The sequence below is a fragment of the Vitis riparia genome, chromosome 8 (assembly GCF_004353265.1).
Source record: "Vitis riparia cultivar Riparia Gloire de Montpellier isolate 1030 chromosome 8, EGFV_Vit.rip_1.0, whole genome shotgun sequence".
Lineage (NCBI taxonomy): Eukaryota > Viridiplantae > Streptophyta > Magnoliopsida > Vitales > Vitaceae > Vitis > Vitis riparia.
Genome location: NC_048438.1, coordinates 19725740 through 19743942, shown reverse-complemented (window position 1 = coordinate 19743942; position 18203 = coordinate 19725740). Strand labels below are relative to the sequence as shown.

Below are 18203 nucleotides of genomic sequence, written 5' to 3'. Positions count from 1 at the left end.
ATAAGTGCATCTACTAAGTCAAACTAGGGTTTAAAACTCCAAATGGTTATAAATGCCTGACATTTTCCTTGTGAAAAAATAATAATAATAATAATAATCTACTAAGTCAAACTATTGTTTAAAATAAATGCCTACATTTTCCTTGTGAAAAATAACATAAAATAAAATCGACAAAGCAAACTAAGGTTTAAAACTCCAAATGGTTATAATCTATAAAATGCCTAGCATTTTCCTTGTGAAAAAATAATTTATTAAATCAAATTGAAGTTTAAAATTCCAAATAAATGCCTCACTTTCCTTGTGGATTACTCTTTTTTTTTTAAATAATAATAATAATAATAGTAATAATAATAATCTACTAAGTCAAACTAAGGTAATAAGGTTTAAAATTCCAAATGGCTATAAATGTGAGACACTAAAGCTAATGCACCTGTAATATAGTTTAGTAACAAACAAAATTGTGTTTTAATTAGGGTAAGAAATTTTTTCTTTTTCTTTTTTAATTTAAAATTTGTATCAATTTATGTAACTTAAATTTCTGTACTTTTCGGAATGCAAAAGGGTTTCATTAGATGTGTTTGAACAAACCATTTCTTCTTTATTATCTTTTTTTTTTATCCATCCTTTTGTTTTATTAATCCCTTGTCACAACTTGCAAATTGCAATAAGCAATTAATGAAACAAAATGATCATTCACCTATTTGATTTGTTTACTTGTAATAAGGAATTAATAAAAAGACTTGTTTTGTTTACTTCCAACAAGGAATTAATAAAAGAATAAGGTTATACTCACAAAAATGAAGAGAAACGATTTTCTTACATATGCTTAAAAATGCCTTTTTTATGAGCTAATTTTGAATGTACTAAATTATGATTAGATTCTAAATTTGGTTATTAACATCTTTATAAATGTATTTCATATATAAAATTTATTTTTAAAAAAATAAAAAATAATTTTTAAAGAATTATTAAATAAATTTATTGAAAATCCATTTGATTTCAAATATTTCTAAATAATAAGTTTTATTAATAGAATAAATTTATGAAAATGTTTATTAATAAAATCGAAAATCAATGTGATTGTATTTACATCAAACCATAAAAGATCTTAATGAAATTAAGGCCTATACTTATTCCACTTGTTTACTTGTAATTAGGATTAAGAGAAAAATGGCTAATTGCACGAGGATGAGAAACGATTTCTTAAATGCTTAAGAAACCCCTTTGATTCTATAAGCACAAAAGGTTGGGTAAAAATGTCATCCCAACATCACCGATTCTTCTCGTCCCACTGCCAAAATTACATGTACCTACCATCTAATATTTCATTTTTAATTCTTATTTTTATAATTAAAAAAATTAAAACAAACTTAAAAATCTAAAATAAAAATTAGAGCATAGTTGCTTGGATTTCATTTATTTTTATTTTTTTATAAATACTTACACAATTAAATATTTAATATCAAATACAATTAAAATTAGATAGAAAGTAATAAAAAAAATTAGTATTTTTTTTTTTTATTTTACATAAGCGCCTCATTCCATTTTTATTGCCATATGTAATGATTGTAAAACTTTTGAAAAGCTTCCTTCTCCTTAAACAGTTTATTACTCATTGAAAATCAACCTTAAACATTTGCTGACACAATTGATAAAACTAAGGCATTTCATTGTTACCTAGTTAATTTCTTTTAAAATGGGAAATACTAAAATCACTAGAATTTTATTTTTTATTTTTAATAAACATTTGCACAATTAGATATTTAATCTCATTTTCTATATTTATATGTATTTTTAAAATGAATTATAAGCAAGGTGATATTAATATAATTTTTTTTATAAAAAAAAAGTAATTATTTAAGATGAGTCCTTCTAGTAACTTAATTAATTGTTTTTCATTTTCATTCTCTTTACAAGGTCTATTTAGTAAACACTTTATTTTAATTCCTTCTATTCTCTTATCTAAAAAGTTTAATAAAATGTGTGATTAGTCTCTAGTAGCTTTCCCATTTTGGCATGTTTATATCTATACTCCATATGAAATATTAAAGTCTTTGTCAACTTTTTTTTTTTAATACTAAAATTACCTTTATCATTTCACTTATATATGCATCCTATCATTATTTTATTTAATTATTTTAGATAACATTTTTCTTTTTTTTAAGTCAACTTAAAAATTGATTTAGATAATGTTTCTCTTAAAAAATTATCATAATTTAATTAAAATAATTTTAACTTTTCATTATGCACATTCATGACGCAATATCTCTAATGCTCCAATGGGTTCACCTCATCCTCTGAAGGGATACAGATCCTTCCAAGTTCCAACAACACAGAATTTGATTAATGAAGTCTCGAGAGAGTTTGGAAATGATAGGGTAAGTTAAGATTGATTCTCTCAAAATATCCAACCAAAAATAGATTTAAGAAAAGTTTATATAAGTCATAAGACCTAGAGGATTGGTTCTAAATTTTCCAAAAAAAAAGAATAAATATTTTATTTTCAAAAAGTCGATCTACCATATTCTAGCAGATTTGGAAGGTCCTCGAGCACATTTATCGATTACTCGAGTGCCTTAGGCACTTGAACACTTAGATAGGTGCTTGAGCAGTGGGAGCGCTTGAGCACTAATGCTAGCACTTGACTGCCCCTGAATTTTTTTAGAAAAAAAATAATATTAACAATTTAGTTTAGAAAAGTTATTAATCCAACCCAATCCTTTAAGAAAAATCCTAACTTGTTACTAAATAAACCTTTTTAAACTTACCTATGACCTTCCAATTGAACAAACAACAACCTCAAATCTTTTATAGAGAGTAAATCACTATCCAAAAAATTTCCTTTACCAGAATGGAAAAGAATGAAATTGTCAACAAAACAAATACAAGAACTAAAGGTCATAACAATCTTCCATTTGGTAATTTTGTGACAATCAAGTTACATAAACCCCCTAAAACTCTCAAATGGAGTTTACATAACTCTCAATCAATCTAAACCTAATCATCCACACACATGTTGGGAATCAAAATATTCATCAAGATCCAACAAAATATCCTAATACTTGTGATCTGCACAGTTAAAACATAAATACTCTGGGTAAAGCAATGTGTGAAAGACAAAATAAAGCCATATAATCAAAATAAGATAATAGGAAAGAGAGATAAGAATCAAGATCAAGATGCAATGGTGATTGAAATAAGTCTAAGGCATCTAATGATGTGCGAAAGCAATGAGAAGTAAAAGAAATGTTTGTAAAGTAACTCGTCTCACTAGGCTTAAATTGGATGCCTACTACCTTAATCTACTTCAGGATCGATTAATCCTTTCTTCTACAATTGATGTCTTGGTATCAACCAATATAATTAAAATAAACTTGTTATTAATAAGTTCAATTTTATTATATTGGTTGATATTAACGAATTACTTTTAATTGAATAAAAAAAGTCAAATATTTTTATTTTTTCTATTCATTTAAAAAACAAACATTACCTTAATCTTGAAAAACTTAATAACATAACATAGATAAAAAAAAAATACTATTTGTTATTTATTAAAAGTTATAATTTGATATTTTTAACAATTTTTTATATTAATATTATTATTCATAATTAGATGTGCAACTTGAGTAGATCGATTAGGTTGATAGCTAATTTGTGTTCAACCCAAATTAAGAAATAATCGACTCAACCTCAACCCAAACTCAATCCAACCCTACCTCTTACTTAAGGTATTCAACCCAAGCCTAATCTAATTTCATTTTTTTAAACTTGGATTGAATTCAAGTTGATCAAGTTAAACTCGAGTTGGTCAAGTTAAACTCAAGTTGGTCAGTTAAACTCGAATTGGCTAGTTCAACTAGAGTTGGTCAGTTCAACTCGAGTTGATCATATTAAACTCAGGTTAGTTTGGTTAATTGAGCCGCATAATTCAAAATCTTTTATATATTTATACCAAAACTTAAACCGTAAATAAGACAAAACTTCAATATAACATTAAAAAAGTAAAATAAACTGATGTATTTTCTAAAAAAACTAAAAAAAAATATATGATATAATTATAATTTAATTTTTTCTTTTAAAATCTAAAAAGAAAATGAATATTATTAAACTAAATAATAAACATTATAAATATTATAAAAAAAGATTAAATTATGCTTGGGTTAAACTTAGATTGTCCGAATTTTGGCTCAAACAAAACCCAAATTGAGTTCAGATTGAGAAAATTTAACCCAAACTCAATCCAAGTATTGAAAATGTTTGCCCAAATCAACCCAAGCATCAAGTTGGGTTCAGATTGAGTCGATCCAATCCAAGCAAGTTACACCTCTATCCTTAATATTCTTTTCAACAAGTATTATTTTAATCAATCAATTCCCTTTTTTTATAACACTCATGTTCTCATAGTAAATTCCCTTCTTTTTTTTTTCCCTAGGCTTGATTATAGGGCTCAAAGTTGAATGTAGATGTATTTTTATCAACCATTTAGGAAAGCTCATGTGGTGTAATCTCTACCCTCTATTCCTATTATTTGTGTTTATAAGGTGATGAATTCACGTCTAAAGCATTGATATATGCTTCCAATAAGAAATTTTTTTCATGGTATTAAAGATTAGTTGTTATACTTAACATTGGGCTCTTACAACTTGAACCCACGACCTAATTTTGATACCACTTGTTAGGATTAAAGATTTAGTCATCCTCATCTCAAAACCAATGAGCTATTAGTGACCATGACTCATCCCAAGTTTATATAATGGTGTCTAACCATCTCTGACCTTACACACTCATCCCAAGGTCATTTTCAACCATTATTTTTTCTAGGGACCAACATTATTGCATACCTAATAGAAACTATAGAGCACTTTTGAGTTGGCAAGAAAATTCTAAAGCATTTTTGAGTTGATAAGGAAATTTTGTTTATACCGATTTTATGATAAATCAACAATTATCAACTAATGTATAAAAAATAAAAAAGGAGAAAAACACCAAAGACTTAAATAAAAAGTCTTTGACAAAAATATTTTCTAAATTAAAACCTAAATGTTTTATAATCTTATGGAAATGAAACATGCTATCATTGTCTATATTTCATTCGTTTAATTACAAATTATTCGTAATCATGGATGCATAAAAAGAGAATGTTAAATACACCATTTTTTTTTCTCTACACTACTTTTAAAGTCCCTTGCAAAAGTTTAAAAGATACCAAAATAAGATAAAGAAAAGTGTGTTTGGGTGTAAAAGTACGTTCTAATAGTTTCTATTTAAGTCAAATGTACTACTTATATCATTAAAAGATAGTATTTTAGTACTACTTTTGATCTAAAAGTACTTGAATTAACAAATTAATATTTTGAAATCATGGTTTGAGATATGAAAAGACGGTAATCATTTTGCATATATTTTCAAATCAAACATTAAGACACACTTTCCTCATAAGATAAGCATAAATGATAGACTACATGAGTAACGTCTGTACAACCATATGAGGTGAACGGATTAACTCTAAAGCTAGGACCCCTTGCATGAAGAGCAATTTTGTGGGCCACATAGAAAGTGAAGAAAAGCAAACAAATATTGAGTGCAAGTATCTTACCTGACAAGGCGGGGATAATAGGATACTAAGAAGCAACTTATCAGCTTCAGGCAAGTGAAGTGCAGGCTTGAATAGCAGTAAAGAGTAGTCCTAAAAATGCAGCAAACAACGCAATGATACTCCAGGGACTACTAAAATAGGTATGCTTGCATTGAAGCAACCATATCCGCAATTTGCTCTGGTAGTGACTTTCAATATGCTTTTGAATTTGTAGTTTCACATTTTTATAAGCATTAGAATTTGGTACCAATTTGCCGCATACGTGGTTGAAAAATTTGGCCACTTCTCTTTGGTCACCCAAAAAGTTATGGAGTACTTGGGCTGCCTGAAGCTCCTTAACGTCGTCCCAATGATCAATGAGTGAGTCCAGGAAGCATAGGTAAGAGATTACGCCAAGGTCGTTGGGGGTATTTGAGGATTCGAAGACTATCAAGTTTAAGAAAATTATCATAGTTGAGGTGTCAATGGTGATTGGAGGAAGCCTAAGGCATCCAGTAATGCCAGAGCAATCAGAAGTGAAAGAAATATCTCCCAAATAACCCGTCTCATTGGGCTTAAAACGGATGCCCACTGTTGTAAGTTGTTGGGCGTTTTTGAATGAGTGACGAATGGATTTCCTTTGTACTTTGCCTTCTTTGTTGTGGGGGAGTAAAGCAGGGAGTCGGCTCAACAACTTTCTAATTCCTCCTTTAGGGGGACATTGTCTCTCACGTTGCTTTTTTCCCTCAGCTTCATCCTCTTTTTGTTGTGGGTGATTTGTTTCCAATTGGCCTAGAACTGCACGTTGCAAAAGGTGAAGGAGATGGCAAGGCTCATCTATTTTTCCACTTTCCAATGTTTCTCTTTCCGATTTTCCTCCAGGCAAGGGGATGTGAGATATGACAAAATCTTTTATCATCTCTTCCATTGAAAAATCTTTCGACTCTGCCTTAAAATTGGCATGTTCGAACAACAGCTTGAGAACTTGATAGGGAAGTTGGTTCTCTAACAAGAACAAGTCTTGTCTTATATAAGTCATATCATGATTTGTAAAACTCAAAGCGTTGATCCCTTCCTCCTTGTTGCTGTAGTAAATGAAACGTAGTAAAAAACACCCATCCAACAAGAATATCGTGGCCAGTTTCTTTTTGTCATCTTCCGATGTTGCTTCACAAGAATCATAACACATTGCTAGGTCGTCGATCTCATTTTCAATTTTTTGGTACAACTCATTTGTTTGTTGTTGACTTTCACGTATGAATTTCTCGGCATGTTGATACTTGAGCTTTTGCACTTCTTGGAGATATTTATCACCATAGTAGTAAGGACCGATTGAAATCACTTTTGGTTTAATCCATCGAGGGTAATTCAAAATATATCTCAAAGTCACTGGAACCCTTGGTATCCTGAGTGATCCGCTTTGAAATGAATTTTTCCTTTCACTTGATGCCCTACCATCCGGTCCATACCAAACACAAGTATCAAATCCATCAGCAGAAACTCTACTTGCCATGGACCTGCCAATTTCAAAACACACATGTTGTAAGGCTGAGAATAAATGGTCCCTAATCACCAAAGCAAAAAAAAAAAAAAAAAAGACTTATTTTCTACAACTAATCAACTAATGAAAACAAGCCATTCCTCAAATTAATGCAACCAATTTCAAAACCCTTAATCACATCTCATTCTTTCAAAATGCATTTTTGCTAAGATCCTAAGAAATCAAACCTACACGATTGCATAATATCTACCATTTTAAACGAATTATTGCAATATAATTTTCTAATTCATCTCATCCAACTCATCGAGCTCCATAAAATGTATATGTGCTCAACTGAATGAGTATATTTCTTTAAAACACAAAGCAATGCTTTCTAATTAATTGGTCAAAGGTTAAATGCATGTTTATCAATATTTTGAAAATAATCTCCTAGTCAAACTAAGGCTTAAAACTAAAAATGGTTATGAATGTGAGACACCCAATTTAATATTAATGTATTAATTTATTTCTTATACTAAATTCTAGTAAGCTCTATTTAGCTTAATGCTATATTTGGTTCAAAAAGTACTAAGGGAAGAAAAAAATATATTAAAAAAAATTATTTTTTCGTATTTTGTTTTAATATGAAAAACATAAAAGAAATTTAAATATGATTAAAATTATTAAGAAATTTATATATTTTTAAATTATTTCATTTTTATATAAAAAATTAAATAAATAAAAAATATTTTTATTCGTTTTAGATTTATTTATTTATTTTTTCTATCTTTTTTCTCTTCCTCTTTTCCTTTAAATTTTCTTGAACCAAACATAGCAATGAAGACAACTTTATGAATACTTTTAGGAAAATGGTTTTTATTTAAAAAAAGAAAAAAATGTTGTATTTGTACAAAAAGCCCCAAGATCAGTTCTTAAACATACAAATTTTGTGTGTGATGGTACTCCATTTCAAGTTCAAACAAAAAAAATGGGACATATAGAATTGGACCACTCTCTGCTTCCCGGGCCCATGCAATGAATGCATCCATAGCTGACTCAAAATATTCTCACAGAAATGTATGAACGGTGAATTTCAATTATTACATGGATAGGTTTTCTAAAATTTTTCTCCAATAGAATTTTTTTTTTTTTTTTAAATACTACCTTAAAATAATATTGTTAAAATAAGGTAACTTCCAAAATATTGAAATTTTTTGTTCAAATAAAATTTAAAATGAAAAAAAATACCTTTTTTATAATTTTAAAATTATTAAATAGAATTTTTTTTTAAAAAAAATACTACCTTAAAATAATATTGTTAAAATAAGGTAACTTCCAAAATATTGAAATTTTTTGTTCAAATAAAATTTAAAATGAAAAAAAAATACCTTTTTATAATTTTTTTTCTAACCTTTTCAGCTTATCTAAAAAAATTAATCATAAAATATCTTTTATTTTACAGAAAGCTATAAGGGTAGAGGGAGTACTGCTTGGTGTCCGTCGGTGCTGGCGTAATGGGGCCTGCGTCGGCGGCGTCTGCCATGCAGATAGAGATTTGTGGTTCGATGCGGATAGAGGTGTGTGGTGCTGCGTGAGCTGAGGCCCGGTGGTGCTATGGGCTTTGAGAAGAGATGATTGCGGTGGTGATATCTATGGGTGTTGTTCCAGAATGGTGATTACAGGCTCTGAGAGGTGATGATGTTGTGGTGTGGTGTGTTGGAGGTGGAAGAACGTATGATTGTATGGAGATGTGAAGTTGTAGTGAGAATGGGTGTTTACCGTGGCGTAAAGGCTGGTTCCATATGGAATGGGTATGGAAGGCCTTGGAAGTGACCAGGATGTGGGTAGCAGCAAGACGGTGATGATCAGGATGGGTGTGGAGCTTGCTATAGAGGTGATGGAGATGATGGAGTTGAGGGTCGTGGGTGAGTACGTGTTGGGTGTTGAGATGGAGCCGCCTGCTGGTGTGGGCTGGGTTCCGGCGCTGCGTTTGGGAGCTTGGCGAGGGAGGTCCAGAATGTGTGTACACTGTATATAGCTGGAAGGAATTGAAGATGATCGCTCGTTGAAGCGGTGAGGGCGACTTGTACAGGGTATTGAATAAGAAAGAGGAGGGAAAATTGTGTTGTGGATTAGTTGGTACAAAAATTAAGATATGTTTCGTAATAATTACATAATCGACGAGAATGTATAAAACATGAATTTTTGTCATAAATTTTTTTATCTTAATTTTTTTAATAATTATTTTAAAATTTTATTATTTTTAAAAAATTAATTTTTTTAAAAAATATATTCTAAAAATATATCACTTAAAAAAATAATTTTGACATATTTTTAGTTATTTTCTATATACATAATTTTAAATATATATTAAAGTGTTTGATTTTTAAATAATAATAATAATAATTTATTTTTATTTTTTTGAAAAATTGTGTATTTTTTTTCAAATTACTAAATTTAATTTAATTTTATTAAGATTTATAAAATGAATAAAATTTAAATGAATGTCTTTTTTTTTTTTTAATAGTTAATAAAAATTATTTTTTTAAAAAAAATTCATATTCCTCAAGTCATTTGGACCACCTGTAGACATCAAATTTATTTCTCCTTTCCTGGCGTCGTTGGGACACCTTTACTCGCGTCAGTAGGACCACCAGTAGACATCGAACTTATTTTTCTTTCATCACGAGGCTGGGGACAGCTTTCCTCACGTCATTGGGACCACCCGTAGACATCCATTTTTCCTTTTTCTTTTTCTTTTTTTTTTTCAATTAATTAAATTATCAAGGAATTCAATAAAATTTGGGGTTGAAAAGCGGGGAATCACATAAATTTAACACGTCAACATGAAAGGTTATAAAATAAAAAAATAATTAAAATAAATAAATAATCTCTGCACATCTCTAAAGAAAACAAATCTTAGAGAATTAAAATGAATATTTTTTTTGTTAACAAATTTTTTTAATTAATTAGACAAGTTATCAAAATCAATAAATTAAATTCTTTTAATTAAGTAATTAAATTTTCAAAATTTCAAATTTAATTTTCTAATTTAATTTATAAACAATAATGAATCATTTTAATAAATGAGATAAAACAACAAAAAAGATTTCATAAATAAAATAAAAATTTTCATAAAATCTCTTAATGAATCTAAAAATCACAAAAGTATTGCACATATCCTTTGTGGTTCTTACAAAATTTCCTTATAAATCTAAAAATTCTCAAAAATACTATATATATTCTTCGTCATTTAATGAATTCATTTGAAATAAGCCACTTAAAACCTTTGATTGGTCTTTCAAATTAAAAAAACATTTTTATCATTTTTCAAAATGTGGTCAAAGTGAAAAAATTCAAAAGAAAAATATTCTTTTTAAAGAATGTTAACATAAATATCATACCTCATAATTATTAATCTTAACAAAAATTTTATTCATATTATTTTTCTATAATTTTGTTAATTTGGTAGGATTTCACAAAATGTGTACACAAACCACCTTTCCTCAGAAACAGCACTATGTACATTTTGACAATTTGGCAAGGTAAATGTTGACTGTTATTTTACAATGAGTAATGTAAAAAAAATGTAAAAATGAAAACAAATTTAACTTTCTTAAAGTAAAAATCAATTATTATGAATATTTAATTATGTTTTATTTATGAAATTATAAAAGTGGAATAGAATTCAATCCATTAGCCTTTTGATTATTTTTATTTTGTGTAGTAGCTTGTAATTAATTATTTTCCTTAGAACACATGTCACGTATTAAAACATAATAAAATTAAAATAATAAAAAAATAATAAGGTGCATTTTCCATGCTATGGATTTACAATCTTAATAATAAAAGAAAAGAAAACAACTAATTAATTTGGAACAGGAAGTGAGATAGATCCAAAGTTCAATGCGGTTAGCAATGATGGCCAGTGAAATTTCGCCTGTAGTGTTGTGGACCCGCCACAGAATAAAATAGTTCCTGGTCATTCTAATGCAAATAAACTGATGAAAACACCCCATTCTCCAAATGCAACCGATTTCAAAGCATTCAAACCCTTTAATCATAGATCACATACTTTCAAATACATTTTTTAAGATCCTACAAACTCAAACCTACACACATCCATGAGTTTTGGGCTAAGAGATAGCCCTTTGGTGAGAAAAAAATAATAATAATAATATTAGCCTTTTTTCAAATTAATGTTCAAAACGGTCTTTTTATTGAATAAATTATACATATCGATATAAATTTTCATCCAAACCTATTTATACTCCATTCAAATTAATAATAATAATAATAATAAAAAACCGTATTGAATTCATGTCATGCGATGAATGATACCAAACCTCATCTTTAATTTTAGCTCAGCTTTTAATATCATTGTTTACTATTCCTTCGCCTACATTTACTGATTATCTGAAATATGTTGCGCTAAAGATGACAACATTAAAAACAATGAAGACAGAGGGCCACCTTGATTGAAAGAACAATAAATGCACATTACTATCATTTTTGTTCAAAGGACAATAATTGCATCTGATGACAAATGCCACATTTTCCTCGTGGATTAACATATGCTAAGTCAAACTAAGGTTTAAAATTCCAAATGGTTCATAATATGAAGCAGTAAGCCTAATGCATCTGTGATGTAATTTACTAAAAAACAAGGAATTAGAGACAGTAAGCCTAATGCACCTGTGATGTAATTTACTAAAAAAACAAGGAATTAGAGAAAGGAAGAGAAAATACTAACATGGTTAATTTGATTAGCACTTGAGATGTAGTGTGGGTGGTGTGGGCATACGGTTGACGAGATATACAGTAATAACAAAGGCGTAAGTCCAAAAAGTTAGAGAGTTTTTGGTACACCGCTATAATTGTTTCTTCAATTGTTTAATATGACCACAAGATGATTTGGTATAGGTATTGGCTAAGGTTTGCCATGCATAAGGGAAGTGGTGGTGCGAGTAATAAGCGGTTGTAATGAAACGCAGATGCTTCTAGATTGTGTATGTCGGATTTGAAGATGCAACACCAATGATGGTAACGGTGGGTGGTGGTAGAGTATGAGTATCATCAATGAAGTGATGAAGATCATAACCTTCAAGAAAAGATTGGATTTGAAGGCTCCATATGAGATCATTGGTGGATGACAATTTGGTGATATTGGAGAGATTGATTGTAAGAAGGGGATGGTAAGAATCTTGAGAGTGAAGCCATTAAGGAAAGTGGTTGTAGAGTTCTTCTGGTTTTTCGAAGAAAAAAAAAATACACCCAATAAGATTAGGCTCGATACCATGTCGAAGTAGAGAAAATATTATTTAGAAACAATGATTTGACTTTTTCATTGATTAAGAAGGAATATATATACATAATCCTAAAACACAAAAATAGAAAATAATATACCCAAAACATAAAAATAGGAAATTACAATTAATTAAAAGAATTTAAAAAAAAAATTCTATTATAATTAATTCGGAGCCGTCGCTGTAGGGTAGGTTTGGCGTTGAGTTTGGGAGCTTGGTGAGAACATGTGTGTCCATATGGAAGGAAGAAGATGATCTCTCTTTGAATTGGTGGGGCCCTTTGTTGAGAGTGGATAATAAGAATTTTGGGTCAAAGTAGCTTTTGACATAAACAAAAAAATCAACTTTAGGCCTGTATTGAAACAATTGTTCAAACTAGCCTTCTTCTATTTTTTTTTTTAAAAAAATTAAAACTGCATTTCTTCCTTCTCTTCCACTCACACACCCATCACCATCGACCCATCGCTGGCGACGTTGCTGTCGGCCACTCCATCTCCCCTTCTTTGATTGACTTCAACCCTTTCTCCCTTCGCTTGTTTCTTTCTTTCCCTATTTCTCTTCTCTCTCTCCATCCTACCCATCATACCCATTTTTCCTTTCCTCCAACTCCGGCTGCTACTCATTGCCAGCCAACGATGTCATGCCGTCCTTGCTGATGATGCCCATGGTTGCTGCCATTCAGACCCACACCTCCATCTTCAATTTTATTTTATTTTTAAAAAATAACTTTTTAAAAAATAATTAAAAACAATAATAATAAAAGATGCTGATGGGAGTGAAAGAGGTTTTTAATTTTTTTTAAAAATAATAATAATAAAAGATGCTAATGGAGAGAAAGAGGCCATTTTTAACAAGAGATTCAAAAGAGGGCCAAAATCCAAATTTGTTTGGTTAAAGAGGTTATTTTTAACCCAAACTCGGATAATAAAATAAACCTAACGGCACGTTGTGAAATCCCAATTACTGGAGGGCCACCTCAATCGAAGGACAACAATTGCACATGCATCCTGACATTTTCCATCACTGGGCACTAAATGCATCTGATTATAAATACCTGACACTTTCCTTGTGGACTAGTCTTTTTTTATAAAAAAAAAAAAAGAGAAGAAAAGAAAAGAAAACAATAAATGTGAGACACTAAACCTAACGGACAAAATTGTGCTTTGGGATAAGATTTTTTTTATTTTTTTAATTTATTTTTATGTAAATTTTGTATCAATTTATGTAACTCAAACTCTGTATCCTCCGGAAAGCAAAAGGGTTTCTTAGACATTTTTGTATCTTTGGGAGTGCAAAAGGTTTCATTAGACGTGTGAGGAAACCGTTTCTAGTAGGTTTGTTGTGAGATTTATCGCTCTTTTACTAATTCCATGTTGCAAGTAAACAAAGGAAATGAGTGGAATGGTCTTTTTCTTTCGTTAATTTCCCTTGTTTATTTGCAATAAGCAATTAATAAAACAAAAATATCATTGGCTATTTACTTTTTTTACTTACAACAAGGAATTAAAAAAAGAAAAAGGTCATCCTCACACAAAAGTGAGGAGAAACAATTTTCTTAAATATAATTTAAAATTCTCTTTTAGATTTGGTGAACAGGGAAAAAAAAGAATTAGGTAAAAAAAAAAAAATTGTAGTTATGGGTTAATTTGAAATGTACTAAATTATCATTAGATTTTGAAGTTAGTTAGAGGGTGTTTATTTTTTTAACTTTTTGTTAAAAGTAATTTGTTTTCAGATTTTAAGTTATTTTTTTTTCTATTTTTTCATAATTTATTATAAATTTTTTGTTAAATAGAAATAGTCAAAATATTTGCCTTTTTTTAGTTAAAGGGTGTATATTTATAATTCATCTTATTATAATTTTTTTTATCTAAAATTATTGTAGATTTTTCTAAAAAAATAAAATCATTAGGATGTTAATTAGAACAATTTAAAATCAATGATGATTAAGTATATTAAAACTAAACCTTAAGGGGGTTTGGTACATGAGAATAGGGAGTGGGAATAGACATCTCATTCATTTTCTTCTTTATTCCTATGTTTGGATAAATGTTAAGAAGGTAGAAATTGAATAAAAAATTATTTAGATAGAAATTAAATCCAACTTATAAGTCTGATTTGAATTCATCAAAAGTAGGTGTTATTCTAATTCATTCAACCCATTTGATAATATAAAATAACCTAAATTTACTATTTTACTATCTTATCTCATTCTTCAAGTTCGATGTTTATCTTCTTTGCAAAGTTAGAGACTCATTCATCATCCACTTCTATACAACAAGTGATTCTCCCATAATGAATCAATCAAACATTCCATGACATTTAGAAAAAAAATTTCAATTTCTAATTTAAATATTATAATTTTGGATATATACTTGTTGAAAATTAGAATGAAATTTGAATTCTTTTATTTCCTCTTTTGGAAATAGGAAAAATATTTGCTAGCTTTGATAATTTAAATATTATAATAAATATATATATATATATATATATATATATATATATATATTGATAAAATATAATTTTATAACTACTTAAGCATGACAAATTATTCAAATTTTTATAAAAATAATAATTGAATATTTGTACATTAGGGTTATATGATTTTTTATAGTTAATTTTTATTTATTTATTGAGTATATATTTTTTTAGTCTTATTATTTAATAACAAAAAAACTCTCAAATTTTATTTTTTAAAAATAAAAAAATATATTTTAAATTACATGAAAGGATATTATTATAAATTTATTTCTTTTTCATTTTCATTCATATTATTATCAAACATTGAAATGGAAACAAATAATCATTCCAATCTTGCATTCCTAAGTTCATCCAAATATTATAAATGGAATCATCAAATTCATTTCCATCCACTAAAAAATAGGAATGAAAACAAAATATTCATTTTCATGCTCTATTCCCATATACCAAACACCCACTAAAAGATACGGAGGAAATTAACATTTACATTTATTTCCCTATTTACTTGCAACTAGAAATTAATGAAAGAAAAAGACGGGCCTCACAAAAATTAGGACTTCACGATGCCAAAATTACAATGCCTATTATTATTATTATTATTTTCCAATTCTTATTTTTATAGTTATCAAATTAAAACAATCTTAAAAATTATTTCTAATACAATTGTTAGCCCAAGGGTTCTCCTAATCAAGTTTTGATGATAACAAACCGTGATTAAGTGACTAATTGTTTTAAATTGTTAAGAATCTCAGGCATAATCTCAAAAATTCATCAAGGACCAAACGAATACGGGATCGAGATCATATAAAAAAAAATGGAAAAAAAAATTATTTTTGTTGTATTTAAGTAATTTTCCAATTATTTACTCACTTGAAGTCATATTATATTTTGTATAAGTGCATAATTGCCTTTAATTTTTGTACAAAGTTACAAAATAATATAATATTCTTCATTATGAGGGTATAAAATAGTATATTTATAACTAATTATATTTATATTGAATGTAGTGTCAAATATTTTAATAAAATTATCAAAATATATTTTTATATCAAATTAAAGACATCAATTATTTAATTTTGTATATTACTATTCTTTAAATAATGAGATCAATTAAAGTTAAATATTTTTATTACACCACTTACATATTTTTAATTAATATAAAATCAAAATAATATAATATTTTATTTTTAAAAATTAAAGTTAAATATATATATATATATATATATATATATATATATATATATATATATATATATATATATATATATATAAAATTAAAGTTAAAGTCGTAGTTGATGACTACGGCTTTGACTGTTTTTAAAAAATAAAACCGTAGTTACCAACTACGGTTTTATGACGTGGCAATCTATGTGACGCAAACACATTAGATCGAACATTATTTTATAAATGGGGGTACTTTATGGATTTTTTTTTTTTAAATATAGTCTTTTGGGTCAAAGCTCGAGTACTACTTCACACAACAAGATTGTAAAGGAAATTGATATAATCAATACCTGTAGAAACTAATTTGCATTAAATTATCAAACAAAGCAGTATCTAATTAATGTATGTTCTCTCAAACCCATTAAATAAAGAAAAAGTGCAACAAAGCCATCGCTCATTCAACTTGGGTGTTCATGGGCCCTCCTTTCGTGGAAGCAAAGTTATATATGTCCCCATTACAGCGTCTTGCATGAAATCCCCTTTCAAAGGAAGATTGATTCGTTCATGGGCCCTCCATTAAAGTGTTTATGCAAACTTGGAATTGGCAAATGAGAGACCCCCGCAATAGACTCTCTTTAATTCAAATGATTCTTCCTTTTTTTTTTTTCTTTTTGGTAATTGATTTCATGTATAGGTACCACTAAAAATATAAATTAAATACAAATTCTCATTTATTTCCTGTTAGAAAGAGTTGAACACATGTGACCTCACCACACGCTCAGGGTGACAGTACCCTTTGCATCAAACCAACACAAAAAGTCATCAATCTTATTTTCAATTCTCCGATGCAACTCATCTCTTTATTGGTTAGTATCCTTTATGAACTTCTCAACACGTAGATACTTGAGCTTTTTCCCTTCTTGAAGAGTTGGGACCAATTGAAATCACGCATAGTTTAATCCACTTGGGATAATTCAAAATACATGTCAAAGTCACTAGAAACCTTTGGTATCTTGACTGATCTGCTTTGGGATGGATTAGTTCTTTCTTCTACACTTGATGCACTTGCCATTCAATCCATACCAAACATGAGTATCAAATATTAGATCAGTTGAAGTTTTACCGGTCATGGACCTGCTAATTTCAAAACACATCAGTTTTAACAATGGGAATAAATGATTCCTAGTCACACAGAATTGGAAAAAAAAAAAAAAAAAAAAAACCAAACTCATTCTAAAACTAATCAACTTAAGAAAATATGTGGTTTCCCCTAATACAAGACTAGTACAAAGTGCCAATTTCAAAGCATTCAAACCCTTTAATCATATCCCATTCTTTCAAATGCTTTTTTGTTAAGATGCAAGGCACTCAAACCTCCACACACTTCCATAATATCTACCATATTGTTATATATGTTTTAAAAACACAAAATCAATTAAAATCAGACACAAATCAAAATAATGCTTTCTAATTAATTGGTCAAAGTTTAAATGCATATTTATTAGTGTTTTGAAAATAATCTACTAGTCAAACTAAGATATTTTTTTAAAACATATATAAAAAGAAAATAAACATATATAAATATTATAAAAATATTAAATTGATTTCAAGTTAAATTTGGATTATTCAAATCTTAACCCAAACTCAATCAAAATTAAACTTTAATTAAAAAAATTTAATCAAAATTTAATCTGAACATTAAAAATGATTCACTAAGTTTAATCATTAAATGGGATTCACTTACTACCATTTTTTTAATTTATTCTTCATGTGATAAAAGGATAAAAGGATAAAAGGTGGCTATAAACCATAAACAAAAATGATCAAATGCAAAAGTTTTTAATCATTCAATTGCAGAGTACTTCACACAACAAGATTGTAGAAGAAATTGATATAACCAATATATGTGGAAACTAATTTGCATTAACTTATCAAACAAAGCAGTATCTTAATCTATGTTCCCTCAAACCCATCAAATAAAGAAAAAGTGCAACAAAGGCAACGCTTGGAATCGAAGTTATATGTCCCCATACAACGCCTTGCATGAAATCCCCTTTTAAAGGAAGATGGATTCGTTAGTGGGCCCTCCATTATTAAAGGGTTTATGCAAACTTGGAATTGGCAATGAAGGACCCAATAGACTTTTCCTTTTTTTTTTCCTTTTTTTTTGGTAATTGATTTCGTAGGTACACTAAAA

General features: G+C 28.4%; 1 protein-coding gene across 2 annotated transcripts; it reads right to left on the bottom strand.

Moving 5' to 3' along the window:
* Window positions 1-2822: 2822 nt before the first annotated feature.
* Window positions 2823-9126, bottom strand: LOC117919895 (UPF0481 protein At3g47200-like). 2 transcript variants are annotated; one of them, XM_034837182.1, is made up of 3 exons: window positions 8543-9126; window positions 5597-7092; window positions 2823-3069 (listed from the first exon to the last, which is right to left on the bottom strand). In XM_034837182.1, the coding sequence occupies exons 1-2, from the start codon at window positions 8596-8598 to the stop codon at window positions 5643-5645; spliced, it is 1506 nt and encodes a 501-aa protein (XP_034693073.1). In that variant the 5' UTR covers window positions 8599-9126; the 3' UTR covers window positions 2823-3069; window positions 5597-5642. The 2 variants fall into 2 exon arrangements, with proteins under 2 accessions (XP_034693073.1, XP_034693072.1); XM_034837181.1 differs by lacking the exon at window positions 2823-3069 and having other exon boundaries at window positions 5433-7092.
* Window positions 9127-18203: the final 9077 nt, after the last annotated feature.